This window comes from Thermobia domestica, chromosome 11 (genome assembly GCF_964235325.1).
Source record: "Thermobia domestica chromosome 11, izTheDome1.hap1.1, whole genome shotgun sequence".
In the NCBI taxonomy this organism is placed as follows: domain Eukaryota; kingdom Metazoa; phylum Arthropoda; class Insecta; order Zygentoma; family Lepismatidae; genus Thermobia; species Thermobia domestica.
In genome coordinates this window covers 89,151,572-89,168,980 of record NC_137464.1, presented here as the reverse complement: position 1 = coordinate 89,168,980, position 17,409 = coordinate 89,151,572, and the positions used below count along the sequence as shown (strand labels likewise).

General features: G+C 35.1%; 1 protein-coding gene across 5 annotated transcripts in view; it reads right to left on the bottom strand.

Moving 5' to 3' along the window:
* Positions 1 to 17,409, bottom strand: part of LOC145664272 (uncharacterized) — a 92,604-nt gene that overhangs the window by 41,277 nt on the left and 33,918 nt on the right. For all 5 annotated transcript variants that reach the window (XM_081730798.1, XM_081730799.1, XM_081730801.1 and 2 more), the window contains one exon: positions 6,108 to 6,317. In XM_081730798.1, coding sequence (XP_081586924.1) covers positions 6,108 to 6,317 — 210 coding nt within the window. The remainder of the gene's footprint in view (positions 1 to 6,107; positions 6,318 to 17,409) is intronic.

Sequence of the window (17,409 nt, the reverse complement as noted above, 5' to 3'; positions counted from 1 at the left end):
TCTGTCTCAATGAAATTCTATGATGATTAATTAATTACTGCATAAGTAATAGAGGAATCAACCGATATTAATTTGCATCGTATCATTTAAAAATACGAATTCGATGAAGTATGGTACGACTGGATCAAGAATCAAACTAGGGGCTGTGCTTCCATGCTGGTGGCTAACCACAATTCAATCGTCATAGGTGTTCATTAATAAAGAAACTGGATTGGCGAGAAACATTAACAGTCGTGGTACAGTCCATATAAACTAAATGTGTGAGCACACCAATGTCCTCGACAGTACAAATGTGTGTGACTAGTCTAGTTAAGGATTAGTTAGTGTAGTAGTTAGCAAACCAGCATGATAAGCAGAAGATCTAGTTTAATATCCAACCTATTAGCAGATTTCAACTCTTTCGAACCCACACTTTCAGAAGATACGTTGTTGGTTGGAATATTGGGTGATTCCTATTATTAATAGTAATATACATTTAATTTTACTAGACACAATGAAAATTTTCATATAGTGAGATACCGAACGCAAGTTCATGTATGAGCAGCGATATAATATTTTCTAAAATGAAATAGTTCAGTTTAACGTCCCACGTTTATGTCCTTTAGGCTAAGGGGGACGGGTGATTAATGGAAGTGAATGATGATGGAAGAATTGGTGGAATGAGAATGTGGAATGAAACGGGAGTACCCCGAGGAAACCCACGGACACGATGTTGTCCACCACACTTACTTGGCCGGGGATCAACAGAGAAGCCCCATATGCCAGAGGTAAGCGCTCTACCACTGAGCCACTGTGCCTCCTATAATATTTTCTAATATGCTACCTCAAAACAAAGAATATTAAATGTGATCGAAAAACAGAGTGCTGGATGCAAGCTACTGAGAGGAAATGTTATCTATTCTACTGATAATTGTTTGTTGGCTGACTTTGAAAACATAAAAGGTAGTTTAACTGTTAATATATCGCAAGTATTTTTATATTTTGAATCCTAATTATTATAAATGTAATAACATTTTTTTTTTTTTTTTTTTTACGCAATGTAAAAGTTCTAAAGCTATTTTAATTATATAATGTTCTAAATACTACTAGGATATCATTTTGTATTTTACTGTTTTACTTACGCTTATTCTTAAATGTGTTCTTGTACTATTATGCGCATTACTATTTATTACTTACTTTGTACTTTACTGTATCAGTACCTGTATTTTTATAATTACTTGTGGTATTAACATTGTATTATTTACTTTATATTTTACTCTATTCCTATAATAACCGATAGTCGTATACGTTCTATACCTGTTAACACGTATTGAAGTTAGAAAACTCAAAGAGAACGCTAATAAAATTAAACTATATCTAACTTTATGATTGTTTACTTGGAGAAGCGAGTTAGGAATTGTTTATATGATTTCTACTCTGTGCATGAATAATGTGTTTAGCTAAAGCCATATTTGAAACCACAGAAAGCAACTGTTACACAAAAAAGAATGCAAATAGAAAAATACATAATTACTACATTCTTTTTAAAACATGAGAATCCGGACAAGCAGAAAAATTATGATTCTACAATTTCTATTTAGAAAATGGTGTTTTAAGTTTGCACTATTGAAGTGGTTACTCTTTTCTTTCTTTGCACTGGGAACGAAACTTTTAAAGAAGCAGAGACTCAACGATAATGATGTTATTACAAGTAGTGCGTAGGAAAAGACAAACAACAACAGATACAATTTACTAGTAAACAGATTCCTACACAGCACATAAATAAATAAATAACGATTTCTTCCAGCAAAATAAAAACTATTAATTGTTATTCGCAACGAACGACATATTTTTTAGCACCACAAAAGTTAGTTTTTATTATTATTATTATTTTCTCGAAACCCACACAAGAAAATTTACCCTCAAGCATGTTATTCTGTCCACCTCCATATGGTCTATCGATTAATAAGTCATATTTGGACAATATTCCGGTTAAATAGAAAATGAAACGCCGGCTAAGCTAAAGGAGATGGTGATGATGAGAAATGAATGGAATGGTGGAACGAATAAAAGTGGGAGAAAACGGAAGAACCTCGAGAAAACCCACGCACACGGTGTTTGTCCACCACAAAGTTCACTTGACACGAGCTGAGGTCGAACCAGGGACCCTATGCACCAGAGGTAAACGTTCTACCACTGAGCCACCACGGTCCCGCCTGTTAAATAGAAATTAAAATTTAAGATTTAAGTACAATTCAGGGTGGCCACTCTTTCGACATTTTGAAATTCCCTGACTTTTCCCGGTTTTCCAGACCTTTTCAGAAAATTTCCAGAAAAGATCCAAAATGGGTATATTCACATATTTTTAAGCAAAATTCGACACAAAGCTGCAAGTGAACTACAATGCAGAATTACTAAAACTGAATTACAGAAAGTAACTGTAGTCAAATTTTAATCTAGTTTTCTAAGATCTAATTTTAATCACTTACTTGCCAATATTTCTCCGCCACTGATCCATATGACTTTGGTAACTTTCAGTCTGAAGATTAACACTACATTCACTGAACTGTTTTTAATATCTCACATTACACTAGCTGTTCACCAAAAACCAAACTATTGAGATAAATACAACATTCGTTGAAATGTTCAATACCTCAAAAGACTGATTTCCTCATCAATTGCAGACAGCTTCTCCTTATCCTCAGCCAACAAACTTAATTTTCTTTGCCTCGAGTTCAACAACTTTACCCTTAATGGCATTTCTCTTCTGCTGTTTCTTCTTTTCCTCTTTCTGGTTCTTCAGAGATTCATCATAATAAACTACATGAGCATTGAGGGCAGCATGGACAACTTTCTTTGAATTTTGAACTTTTCTATACCACCAACAGCCGAAATTGTATCGTGCACTCTCCTTAGTGCAATTAGAGTCTGCTCTTTGATTTTCAAACATTCTTTTTTGATTGAAGGAAGAATTAGGAAAATTTTCACAAGATCGGCCATCTGCATTGATCATGCGCATAAATTTAGCATTTCCATCCAATGGTTATTTAATCTCTTGTATTTTCTGTCATAAGTCTTCACTGCTTCCAATACCAGAGGATTCTGAGAAAAAAGTTTTAAATTCACCTTCGATTTTATCAGCCAATTTCTGGATACCACGATTTCCAGACAATTGGACACTTTGCAGCTGCCTTGTTATCTACAAATACGATTGGATCCAGAAACGAAATTGCTCTTGTCAGCTTGGATTTCAAAGGTGACCTCTCCATTATTTTTGTTACAAATTTCTACATCCTGTACGAGCATCTGTGAAATTCAAGAATCTCTCTTTGAGACATAGAACTGACTTTTCGTAAAGCACCCTTTGATATATAGCCAATGTTTACAAATGTAACTTCTTTCAGGTTTTCATTGTTCTGAAATGCAATGTTCACTAACGGCTTGCCTATCAAAGCACTATTTCACAAAACGATCAGTAACAAACAACACAACGGCATAGACGGAATTGTAAATTCATCACGTGTGGTAATATTTTCATGGCTCGGGATGCAACCTCTGCATTTTCCGTCCATCTAATGCTGCAATTTTTTAAAAGGAAACATGACACATCCTGTGAATCTTATATAATCTGCTCGACGAGATCGAATGTTTTTGAATAAATTATAAGAAACCCTCAGATATTCTAATTTATAGATTTATAGATACAGAAACAGATAAGATCCAGCCTGTTGCTTGCATGGCAGCTTTGAAAGCACAATTCATAGTATGCAGCCCACAACTTCCAATATCAAGACGGACTGGATCTGAAGGTGAACATGCAAGATCTTTCTACAACTCACTAAGAACCCTGAAATTAACATGAGAGACATTCGTGGAAATTTGAACCATTTTTTCAGGTCTCAATCTAAGACGCCACTCTTAAAACTTGATTCAAAGTCTGTACACGTTGAATGTATGAGGAAAACTGAATTCAAACATCTTGACAGAACTTGGTTTTCATTCACGTCCCACAAGCGAATCGTGAGGTCCATGTGCTGCAATTGTGAGACTTTGTTAAGGCTTTCATCAAATCTAATAGCGTAATACCTGCAATTTTGTAGTTCATTGAGATAACTTTTAAACAGTAGTTCAAGCCCATGAACAATGGTATAAGCTATTTCTGAAGCCGCTTACGGCCACATCTTCAGTGATACACGAAAATCTTGTATTTTCAACGACAGTACTAACCACTTCGATCTTTTGACAAAAACTTTAAATCAGCTGATTGACCAACGAGTTCTTAACAGCTGCACTGTGTTTCTTACCTTGCATGTGGCTAGTAACAGCCTGCTTGCCCATATTGCTGAGGCTAAAAGTAATTCTGCAAATTTTTGCAAAATGTTGCATACTTATTGTGCTTCACAGGAGAAAGTCACAATGAAAATTTTGAGTTCAACAGCCAGTTGTTTGAAAACGCTGACTTCTTAGACATGAGTGCGACGTAACATGCAATTTCAGTAAACTAACTAAACTAAACTAGACTAAGAAACTCGACAACTACATTTCTACATAACAAGGTTAGGGTAGGGTAGACAATAAACTACCGTCGCACATATACGACGAATAATTTCGCATTGGCTACCCAACCTCAATACTAACCAACGTTCACTGATACTTCAGGAATTACTAATAAGAAATCAATTCCGGTAAGGCCTGCAAGAGGTAGATTGATTTCGAAGTAGGTATTGCATAGTTTACGCTATATTCCGTTTTTACACTAGCTCTCTTAAGCAGTACTCTGTTGCAACGCAACGCAAGAAATGCATAATCCCATTATAATTGCTATGCCGTGTACCGAAAATTAATACGTAAACTGCGTTGTTTTGACGCAAACCGGATGGAATGTGCTCTACGAAACACATATTGACTTGCGTGATAGCAACGCAAAATTTGCAACTTGTTTGTCCCCCAAGTCCCATCTAGTTACGCCTATGCGATATTACCACCAGTAATACGAAAGTCTCGAAATTGACAAAATAATTTCTCCCTTCTACACTTTTCCTTTGTTCCAGCACTAGCGGGTCTTGGAGGAAATCATATCAATAAAAATTAAAATTTTATCGATACAAGTTAAAGGAAGAAAGCTTACCTGATGTGCTAATTTCTTTATACGGCTTTATGATGCTGTATGAAGCTTACTACCCTTAGCTCGTAAGGATAAAATTTAAACTTTTAAAAAACCGCCACTGCGCCCAAGGCCCCGCAAATTGACGATATGAAATGGTAATATATCCTTCACATATTTGTCTGTGACTGCATGCATGCATTTACAGTGCCATTTCAGACACGAACAATTTAAAATGTAACTACAATTTAATATAATTATATAATACGCACGATAAAACACTACCAGCGCTCTTGCTTTAATCACGTGACAGTCGACTTGCTTTGGCACAGCAGAAGACAGACCATGTTTGCAACCATGGTGTTGACTAGCTCGTCACGCGAACAGCATCGGTTCCGTTCTCTCCGCTAGCACCGAAGTACTGGTTGATTCATAATTGTTGGAAGTGGGGGTCTGGGGGCGAAGCCCCCAGAAACCGAGAGAATTTTGAATGAAAACAGGGAGGCTAAATGGCTAGAAAGATAGTAAATAATTATATTTTCATCGAAGCAGAAATTCCCGGTTTTTTAAAAAATTTCCTGATATTTCCCGGTGTTTGTAAATTCCCTGACTTTTCCATGTTTTTCCGGTTTTCTAGGTGGGTAGCCACCCTACAATTTTAGATTATGTCTCATTAACCATACTTCGTAGTATCTGTCGTCTTTTCAGTGTCATAATAAAAAGTTAATGATATATCTCAATATCAGTCTCAAACTAAATGATATAGTTCTCGTACAGCATCAATTCTTAAGTTTACAAAAAATACGTTTTTCCCTAGTTTCTCGAAACCTACGCATGAGGTTTTACACTCACGCATATCACTTAGCTCAGCTCAGTTATCTACTGATTGTATATGTCTTATATTTAAACATTTTTCTCCCGTAAACGGTAATAATATTGTAGAAATTATTATTTAAAGTAACTGTCAAACTAATAATTTCTCTTTAATAGTGATACCGTTGTCTATTATTTTATTATTTAGTACCTGATACTTTCCTTTCGCCAGGTCGGTGTCTGAACTCCTACTTCTCTTGAGTAACTACGAATATTTGAGGGTTCTGGTGTTTGCACGTGACACACCTGCTCTTCTTCTTGTACAATACTCTTCGGGCTATGAATTTTCGATGGTGAAGATAGCTCAGGAACGTTATGTACACCCTTCTTATAAAGATCTAATAAATATTTATGCTTCAATCTGTAAAGACAAAGTATTTTAGTAATTATTAATGCGTTGATTAACACTTTTTTTAAATCCACTATTCTTTGCAAAATTTTTCGGTCTCTCAAAAATAAATAAATAAATACATAAATAAATAAATAAATAAAATAAAACATTACCCAGTGTTGCCATTTATTCTGTACCTACTTCCATAGAATTCCAGTAATTCTAGGTGGCACTAGGAGTTGGTACACGTAATTCAAGGACATATGACTCAGGATGATACAAAGCATACCAGCTGAGTGCCAGCAGCTACGTATTGACAATGTAGTGGGGTGTCGCACAGAATCATATTGCTGTGATTGCACTATACAAGTATAACACGACACTAGTGAAAATTTGGGAGCTTTTTAAACCGCTACAAATATATATATATATATTAGGGTGGAGAGAATTTTTTTTTTTCGAAATTCGAATTTGGTTAGGGGACAAAAGTTGCATCATATCGTGGTATTTTACCATAGAAAATTTCAATTCTCTAAAATAATTTTTAGCCGAGGCGCAAGGGGCCTCAAATTTTAGATTTTGCGAATCAGTTTCCATTTACTATGTAACTATTTGGCAAATCTTCGCTGAAAGTAGATTGTAATTTGTATTGTGGATAGAGGGGAAAAGATACATCCTGTGTCAGCAGATAACAACAAGGAATTTTAATTTTCTAAAATTATTTTTAGCCGGAGTGCAATGGCCCTAGAATTTGGGAATAATAAGACGAAAAGTGATCAACTACTTGTCATAACGGAGCTTTTTGCTATTTAATAACATTCTTCTTCTGATATCCTATAATGAACTTGTTGGCAGTATTGTCACTAGTATAGAAGTTTGGTGGGTGATAACAGTGACATAACTAAGGGGGACAAACAGGCTTGTGCCCCAGACGCCGAATTCGGGGCGCAAAACGGCAAATATTTATTTTCACTATAAGGCAACGAAAGGACTTTTAGCAAACTAAAAATCATAAAAAAATATCTTAGAAACTTAGCAGGACAACGACGACTCACTAACCTTAGGATCATATCCATAGAGCATAAGTTACATTGAAAGCTATCTTTTGTGAACATTGTAAAAATCTTTGCAGCCAAAACAGCCCGCAAAGTTAAATTTAGTTTCAGCTTTTTGTGTTTTCATTTAACTTCTCGATTTAAGAGATTTGCAAAATGTCCGAGTATGATTCTGGAGACAACAGCTTAACTGTTTGTCATAATTAAATATTCTATTCTAAAGCAACAGGTTGTAGATTCATTTTACACATACACACATCCCAATATAATACGAAAAACATTGTGAATTGCAGTTATTATGATAAGGCTATAAGAATGTCTCAAGCATGCTAATCTCAGATTATTTGGTTCTCAAATACTAATTAGTTTGGTGCTTTACTATAAATTATGTACTTTAATTTTGAAATCAAGCTTTACTACTTAAAGAAAAAATAGAGTACGAGAATTACTGTGTGATGCCAATTCAGGTGTACTCGGGGAGAGTTTTGGTTTGAGAGGTTATGGAGCGTTAGGACGAGTTCTTGCCCAGGGCGAAAACTAGCCTAGTTGCGTCGCTAGGTGGTGAGTAAAAAATGGTAATCAGTATTATTGATGTTACTTGGACAAAGATATTAAAGGAAAAAGAAGAAAGGAAAGCCAGAAAGCGATCTTACGGTGAAGCTTTCAACCAACCAGTACCAGTTACATTATCGAACCTTCAGACTCCTCGTCATCTTCGGAAACAAGACAGGAAGGCAATAAAGAACACACTGAAGCTGGAGGAGATCCTGATTTTAGTTGGAAATATTATTTGAAGAAAACAAGAAAGCAATCACAGATTGGATGAACGCAAATGAGAAAATTCCTCCCAAAATTAGCAAAAGTGAATTAGGAAACCGGCGTGACTAGAAGAAAAATTGCAGCAACTGCTACTGCAGTTTTGGAAGATTTTAATATTGTGAGTCCAGAGCAACCGCAAAACATAATTGACAGTAGGTAAAATACAAAGGGAGCTTGCGAAAAATCGTAAAAGTGTAAGAACTAAAGAGATTGTTAATAAAGTGAAACTGGTGTTAATAAAGAGATTTCTTCAGAACTTCCTACATTCCTAAATGTGCGTGATCTCAAGGTACTTATATGAAATATTACAATCTGTCATAAGAGGAGACTGATGAGCCTAGCAGATAAGAAACCTGGAAAACTTGCGCATGCTCGCTGGTTAACAATGGCTTATAGACTTTTGCGTCTATATATATATATATCAATGCCAAATCCTTCAGAGAAGCTCAAAACTCTCGCAAAGTTCGAGGTAAAATTATATGCACCAGTGTGGTTCAACATCAAACTGAAACCTCTTGTCAAATACGAAGCTAAACATTTGTTCTTGACCATAAGACTTTCGCGATGTTTTTAAGAACCATACAAGATTTCTGTCAAAGCAATTCCCAGGAACGCATTCTATGCGAATCCTTAGAATACTCTCATTGCCATGACTGGTAACGACAGATCAGCTAAACGAATCCTTGTTGTCGATAAAATTCTCCAATATAGAAAAAGTGTAAACCTTCTGAAATTCGTTTCTTTGAAGTGCTAGTATTAAACTTCGAGGCTATTAATTACAAGGAAATGATAAACTGGAATGAGTATAACATAATAGAAATGCCAATACTGACTTATATGACAGATGACAAATGCAAGAAATTTGCTCTTCATAAATTACACGTCTTGATATCCCTGAGTTCCCACGTCATACGCAAGCAGTGGAAAGATTAGTGAAAATAATTAGTGAAGCTTCTTTCAGTATGTAGGGTACAAGAGAGAGATGTCTTTATTCGTTAGAAAATTGACTCGAGAAAATATATGCCTACATTCGAGACAAATTTGCAATATTTCGGACGAAGACGTGAATGAAACTTATGAAACATTCAATCTGATATTGGTGGGTGGGTGGAATTGAACTCGATGGCAGCCACCTATTAGTGGCGAATTCTGGGTTGATGTAGCCTATAACAAAAGTATGATTTTCGATAGCTTTAGAAATCCATCTGGACATGACAACGAATCTTAAAACCCTCAAATTACAGTTTACTTCAAACGAAGAGCTGCCTAATAATTACACAAATACACAATAAACATGTATTTTTTTTTATCAAAATCTATGAAACTTACGGCACATTGCGCCCGAACTAAAAAATATTTTAGAGAATTGAAATTTCCTATGGTAAAGTATTACGATATCATACAACTTTTGTCCATATCCACATTCGAATTTAAATAAATAAAAAATGGCCTCTTTCCACTTATTTATAAAATCTATCAAACTTAAGGCCCATTGCACCCCGGCTAAAAATTAGTTTAGAGAACTGAAATTTTCCATGGTAAAGTACCACGACGTGATGCAACTTATGCCCCCTATGCAAAATCGAATATCGAAAAAAAAAAAATCTGGCCTCTTTTCACTCCACCCTAATATATATGCCCGTATTTAGGTATTGTGCGTCCGTGTACTCTTAATTTACCGCTCCTCACAACAAGGAAACAAGCCATTATTTTATACAGACCCCATCTCAAGTTGAATACGTTATAATAAATAATCATAAACACATGGTGGGAGTACGTTGTAGCATTTTATGTATTGCAAATTACAACGTAATCTGAAATGGCACAATTCTCTCAATACTAACAGTATATTCATGTAGGAAGTAGTCTACTATCTAACAAAAACGCATCCTTTTAATTCTTAATCAACTGAGGTCCACACAATTTGGCGAAAAAAAAGTCCCTGACTTTCCATGGCAAAAGTTTCAGATTTCCCTGACCATTGAATAATTTTAAAATATATAAAATCCATCCTCCATCTTCTCCATAGTTGGCCTTGTTCTCTCTCTGCTTATGTTTCTTTCTTTTTTCAATTTTCTTTAATTCAATTTAATTTCATAAATTTACAATATATGCATTAGGCTGATATTGATTACATATTACACAAAATGTAAAGTTACAAACGAAAGGGTGCAGTATACAGAGTACTTAAGATATGAAAAAATTACACATTATAATACCAATTACACAGCATTATAATATTGCTTATACTAATAAACAGTTCATACATGATTTTACTGATCACAAAGGAAAACATTATGTAACACATACCTTTGCGGTGCAGATGTTTTCATCCTTTCTCGCATAGTTTTCTTTTCATTGATCTAAATATCCTTCTTATTGTTTCCGCAGTTTTATTCTTTTTCTCTTCTTCCTCCAGATCCTTTAGTTGTTGTTGAATTTTTCTTTTCTGTCTCCTCTTTTCCTCTCCAGCATTCATTTCTCTTTTCCTTTCCAAATACATCTGATATTGTCTTATTGAACTTCTCACTCAATTTATAATATCTCTTGGAATTGTTAATCCTAACGATCCACCTATTTTCATTACAAAATCATGTATGATCCGTTGAGGCACCAGAGATTCTTCTTGTAAGTTCTCAACAATGAGATTTTTGTTTATTGAAAAACGACTTTCAACAAATGCGTTTCCGTAAGAGAAGATAAAATACAGGTTCATAAGAGACCATAAGTCAACGAAGTCCTTCTCATTTCCCAAGAGCAAGTAAAAAATAAATAAATAAAAAAAAAATAAAATCAATCCAATATTATCTCCGTCCTTGGCTATGAAATGATTGAAGCGTTCTTTAAATCCTTCAGTTTGAGCTTTCACTGTGAGCTGGAGATACTGTTTCTTCGCGTTTTCAGTCACTTGTCCAGGTATCCTCGTGGCACCATACAATTCTTCTAGAACAGCGTCTACTCTTTTCAGCAAATATGCCAAGACGCAGTTAGGTGTGTTTCTCTCAGAAAATTAGTTTCAACAACTATTTCAGAGAATACTGTCTCCCTTAATATCATCATGGGGAACACCACATTTTGAATCCAGTAATCCAGAAACGGTAAAAAAATTAACACTACTTCATAAATTCAATAATTGAACAATGGACGTAAATCGATATTTCCCTGACCAATCTGGCACTTCCCTGACACATTTTTACTTCCCTGACCTTTACCTGACTTTCACTGCTTTTCCAGAATGTGGACACCCTGACTGTTCAGTTATGTCATGTAATTTTTTATATTTCATAATTTCACTTGAACTATGATTGAATTTTTTAAATATTTACTCTTATCATTGTAATAATTATGCATGGAATTAAAATGTAGGCAATGTTTTTGACAGTGATTATTTTTTATACATTACATAATTACAGTGAGTTCAATACGAAGCATTTTATAAAAACCTTCGTCTAGTTTGACTGTGAGCAAAATCATTGATTATTTCGTCAAACCAGCTCGTTACTTAAAGGTGTGCCAAAAAAATTAAGGTGAATCTGTTTCTGAAACCCAGAGTTTCTTTGTATGTTTGTGTAGCTAATTACTTTTTGTGTGTTACAGATGCCAAGGTGAGGGAAGTCTGACGGCAATTACAGCCTTTTGCGTCAACCAATCTGGTACCTAGGGCAATTTAAGATGGCACGTCGACTTTACATTATTGAGGTGTGCGGTATTATTCGTTTTATATGGGCCAAGGGACAGAAACCATCTGACGTTCATCGAGAATTGATGGAGGTCTATGGAGAGAGTGTTATGTCGCAGAAACAAGGGTAAGTATGGTGCAACGCATTCGCAAGTGGAAGAACAACTGTGAACAGATCCATAGACCTCCACCAATTCTCGATGAATGTCAGATGGTTTCTATCCCTTGAACGACCATATAAAACGAATAACACCACACATCTCCTCCTTGCAGTAATGTTCAACTCGACGCGCCATCTTTAAATTACTCTAGGTAGCAGATGAGTTGACGTAGAAGGCCGTAATTGCCATCAGACGTTGCCATCATGCAGTTGTAAATTTTTTTAGCACAACACAAATATTCGGATAAACTCCTTGTAAGTTTCTTTCAACTACACTTTGTTCAAACTTGGCAAAGTACAAGGTTTTTCTACTTTGTCACCTTTCTTGTTTATCACTTCACATTTAATATTTTACATGAAACCTTTATGATGGATACACTCATTATTTATATACTACAGTCCAAATCCGTATTTTACTGATCACACATTCTTTGGATGAACCCATTTACTATTCGGTTCAAGCTTTGTAAGTTAAAAAATAAAATGCAAAATTTGTGTACATAGATATTCTTTTTCCCAAATCTCCTTTTAATGTGTCGATTACGGCATAAAAACTTGACTTGCGCTTTTTCACATTTAACGGTATTTATTTTGACCCTTTATTTCCGTGTGCAAATAAATTCTCACTTTCCTCTTCAATCATATCAGAGTCAAACTGATCCAAAAGAAAAAGAAAAATCTGTTCTCTTTTTCTCTTCCTCTTAGATAGGATTATATTAGGTTCTAACAAGGTTTTTATTTAGTCTAAGTGTCATTGTCTCATTTACCTTTTTCACAGCTTGGGATTTGTATTCATGACACAGTTCCCTAATTTCTTCAAGATAACTAATCAACGAATCATAAAGTTCTTTGGCAGATCCATATCTTCTGCTTGTGGTAATTCCATTGTTTTCTCAAACTGTTGGAATATAACACCCCAAAGACTAGACATAAATGCCGTGTCAATTTGACTTAACTGTTTCCTAACTCATTTCTTAAGACTAGTAGCATAGATAATCAAGTGACACACAGGAATGAAATGTTTGCTTTTTCAACACTATACACTGCTGGCGACAACGTACGCGAATAGCACTGAACAGTTTATTTCATAAATCGTTGCAGTTATTTTAAATTATTTTAATAATTGATTCCTCCAGTAGTTGACCAAATCTTCATAATTACTAGTGATAAAAAATAATTGTCAATATTATTCGTTGACAGTAATGATTTAATTACATTTTAAATATCACTTCACTGTGAATCTATTAAATAAAAAAAATAAAAATAAAAAACTTTGTCACCCTGTGCTCGAGTACAGAATAGTATGTGCCTAAATTTGGGCCCATATACTCCTGATCTTTGGAGTACCAACTGCGGAACATTTTAAAAGAGACATCTTAAAAGTTAGAACCAAAACAGGGTGTCTACTAAACCTCCAAAATGAAATTTCGTGACTTTTTCGTGACCTTTTCCTTACCAAACCATAAAATTTTATAACATTCTCAAGACGGAATTTGGATGCGAATTAGGCCGAATTTTCATGTACGCAATAGAAGCGTGCTTTGCTAGCGATTTGGTAGCGTCTAAAGCTGACCACAGACATCCTTGGTGGTGAATTTTGATGTTTTATAGAACAAAATTTTCCAGTTTGTACTTATATTTGTACAGATAAAAGAAAATCGTGACCCAAAAGCTAAATTTCTTGACTTTCATGACCGTTTTCTGGTTTCGTGACTTTTTCGTGACCTATAGACACCCTGCAAAACCATTTTCTTTTTGGTTATGATTTTTATAACCCATAACAAAAAATATAAAATGCAACAACAACAAAATAAATAAATAAAAAAGAAAGACCAAGTGAACAAGGTCATCCCAAGCCCCTTCTAGTGAGCCATGACTCACTTCCAATATAGAAGCAAACAAATACCAAAATTAAATATTATGCTATTATCAAGGCTAAATTATGGATATTAAACAGGTTTTTATTACTACAAATAACTTCTGTAGATTTCGTTGCGAGTCAGGTCACAACAAGTGCATAGCAAAACCTTTCCGGCAAGTCGTGACTTACCTTTATCTTCGAAGACCATCGATTCCAAAATGAGGCAAATACCTGCTACATAAAGCAAACGGAGAATTCAACGTTATTTTATTACTAGAATCTCTTCGATAAATTTTGTTGAGTCAGCCCACAGGAAAATCATCACAAACACTTTTTAATGATACATGACTAACCTCTATCTTCAAAAGGCATCAATTCCAAAAATAGGCAATTATGTGCTACGTAAAGCAAATGGAGAATTCAACGTTATTTTATTACTAGAAATCTCTTCGATAAATTTTGTTACGTCAGCCCATAGGGAGACTATCACAAACCCTTTTTAATGAGACATGACTCACCTCTATCTCCGAAGGGCATCGATTCCAAAAAATGGGCAATTATGTGCTACGTAAAGCCAACGAAGAGTCCAACATATTTTTGTTACTACAGGGTGTCTACTAAAATTCGAAAATGAAATTTCGTGACCTTTTCTTTCCCAAACCATAAAATTTAGTAACATTTTCAAGAGCAAATTTGGGTGCCAATTGAGCCGAATTTTCATGCATGCGATAGAAGCATGCTTTGCTTGCGATTTGGTATCGTCTAAACCCGACCATAGACATTTTTGGCGCTGAATTTCGACGTTTTATAAAACAAAATTTTCCAGTCTATACTTATATTTGTACAAATGAAAAAAAAAAGACCTAAAAGCTAAATTTCGTGACTTTCGTGACCGATAGACACCCTAGAAATCTCTTCGATAAATTTTGTTGTGAGTCAGCCCCAGGAAGACCATCTCAAACGCTTTTTATGAGACATGACTCACCTCTATCTTCGAAGTGCATCGATTCCAAAATGAGACAATTATGTACTACGTAAAGCCAACGAAATGTCCAACATATTTTTATTACTAGAAATCTTTTCGATAAATTTTGTTGTGAGTCAGCCCACAGGAAGACTATCACAAACCCTTTTTAATGAGACATGACTTTTCACCTCTATCTTCGAATCGCATCGATTCCAAAATGAGGCAATTATGTGCTACGTCAAGCAAACGAAAAGTCCAACGTTGAAAGTATATAAATAATAATGTCCTCTATTTTTCAAACACCCAGGGTTGAAGGAAACAAAACATTTATTTGGTCTTTTTTCATAAGCGTTCGTTAGTAGGACCTCTCAAAGATTCCGAATTTCAATTTTAGGCAACTTTGGGTGAAGAGGGGGAAGGAAGGAAAGGCGTGGGATAGTGGAAAAAATTTGATAGAACCTATTCATAAGGTGAAATCCCATTATTTGCAATGCAATATGCAGTAACAGGCTTGCAAATAAACTATCCACTTGGAATCGATGAGCTTCGAAGATAGAGGTGAGTCATGTCTCGTTAAAAAGAGTTTGAGGTGGTTTTTATGTGGGCTCACTCACAACAAAATTTGTCGAAGAGATTTCTAGTAATAACAATATGTTGGACTCCTCGTTGGCTTAACATAGCATATAATTGCCTGATTTTGGAATCGATGCGCTTTGAAGATAGAGGTAGGTCATATCTCATTAAAAAGGGGTTTGTGATGGTCTTCCTGTGGGCTGACTGATAACAAAATTTATCGAAGAGATTCCAGTAATAAAATAACGTTGAATTCTCCATTTGCTTTACGTACCACATAATTGCCTCATTTTGGAATCGATGAGCTTCTAATATAAAGGTGAGTTACGACTCGCCGAAAAGGTTTTGCTATGCACTTGTTGTGACCTGACTCACAACGAAATCTACTGAAGTTATTTGTAGTAATAAAAACTTGTTTAATATCCATATTTAGCATTGATAACAGCATAATATTTAATTTTGGTATTTGTTTGCTTTGATATTGGAAGAGAGTTGTGGCTCTCTAGAAGGGGCTTGGGATGACCTTGCTCATTTGGTCTTTATTTTCTTTTGTTGGATTTTACATTTTTGGTTATTGGTTAGAAAACTCATAACAAACAAACAAACAAAAGACAAAAAAGGTTTTGGTGCTAACTTTTAAGGCGTTTAGAAGAGAAGGCTTGCTCTCAAACTTATCGCAATTTTGAAGTTCTGAAAGTAGATTTGGTGCGGACAGCAGTATCCATACCACTGGTAGTGGTGCGTGCGGCGATAGATGAATGGCCGAACCGTTTGTGGATGTATGTGAAGGCCAAAGGTACAATATTAAATAACTATCTGTTAGTATAGATTATGTAGCTAAGTACTTCATACTATACTTTACATTGTTTTCTCAATTATTCTATATACTAGATATTTTTTCTGATGCAAAGTATATATGGCAACACTAGGCATATCTGTCTAAAAATCATAACATGCTTATAACATTAATTTAACGCTATACAATAAACCATTACACTGTATCAGAAATTTACGAAGTTATTTAAAGTTGTTTGCATAGCAGCTAAATTTTACGACCCAAACTATTATAATTATATTATATATTATATAATTATAATAATTATTAATGTAAATATTATGTTCCGAAATGACTTCTTATTTCACTAAGCTCGCAGTCAGCAATGAACCAAAAATATCTTGGAGATGTGGCATGAATCAATTGAATATGTGACATTTAGTTAAATCGTGTCAGATGGAATCGCTAACCGATACGTGACTAATTCTTCGACTTCTTCTGCAACTCGTTAAGTCATCCAACACGCCTAATAATAAATGCAATACATTTGCCGAAGTATTTTTGTTTAAAACTGTACTGAGAAATAATTTTTAATGGTAATCACTGAACGTTCACGAGTTGAGGGAAGTTACTCGCCGAAAAAGATACCACATTCCACTAACGAGGTGGTTTTTCATCACAATAATGCCTATCCTCAAATGGCAATGTAGAAGTCACACGCCATGGTCAAAACGGGGTGGTTAATATTGATCCAGCCCCTTTGCTGTCCTTCCTTAGCCCCACCTGTTTGCTTCTCTAAGAAAAGCCTTCGTGGATAGTATTTTCAGGACGTGAGAGACATTACACTTGCTGTGAATGCATGGGTCAAAAAATTTCCGAAGTTTTTTCAGAGTGCTCTTCAGCATTAGGTTAAAAGACGGTAGAAATTTATCAAAAGCAAAGGACAATATTTTGAACAGCCTTACTAAGTACCCAACATATGTCAAAATGCAAAAGAGGCATTACTTTTGGGAAGACACTTGTATATTGAACACCAGTTTATTTGTGATAGGACGATGAATGTTCGTGATGAAGAATGCCACTGAAAATCTACCTTTACTGAAAAGGCTACATAAGGGAGCTTCCCGGTGCCAAAGTTATAGTAGCATAATCAGCAGATGTGTAGCGAATGTGGATTCACCGTGTTGGAGACGGACAGAGGTAGGAGAAGCGAAGATTAGGACGATTCCTGTA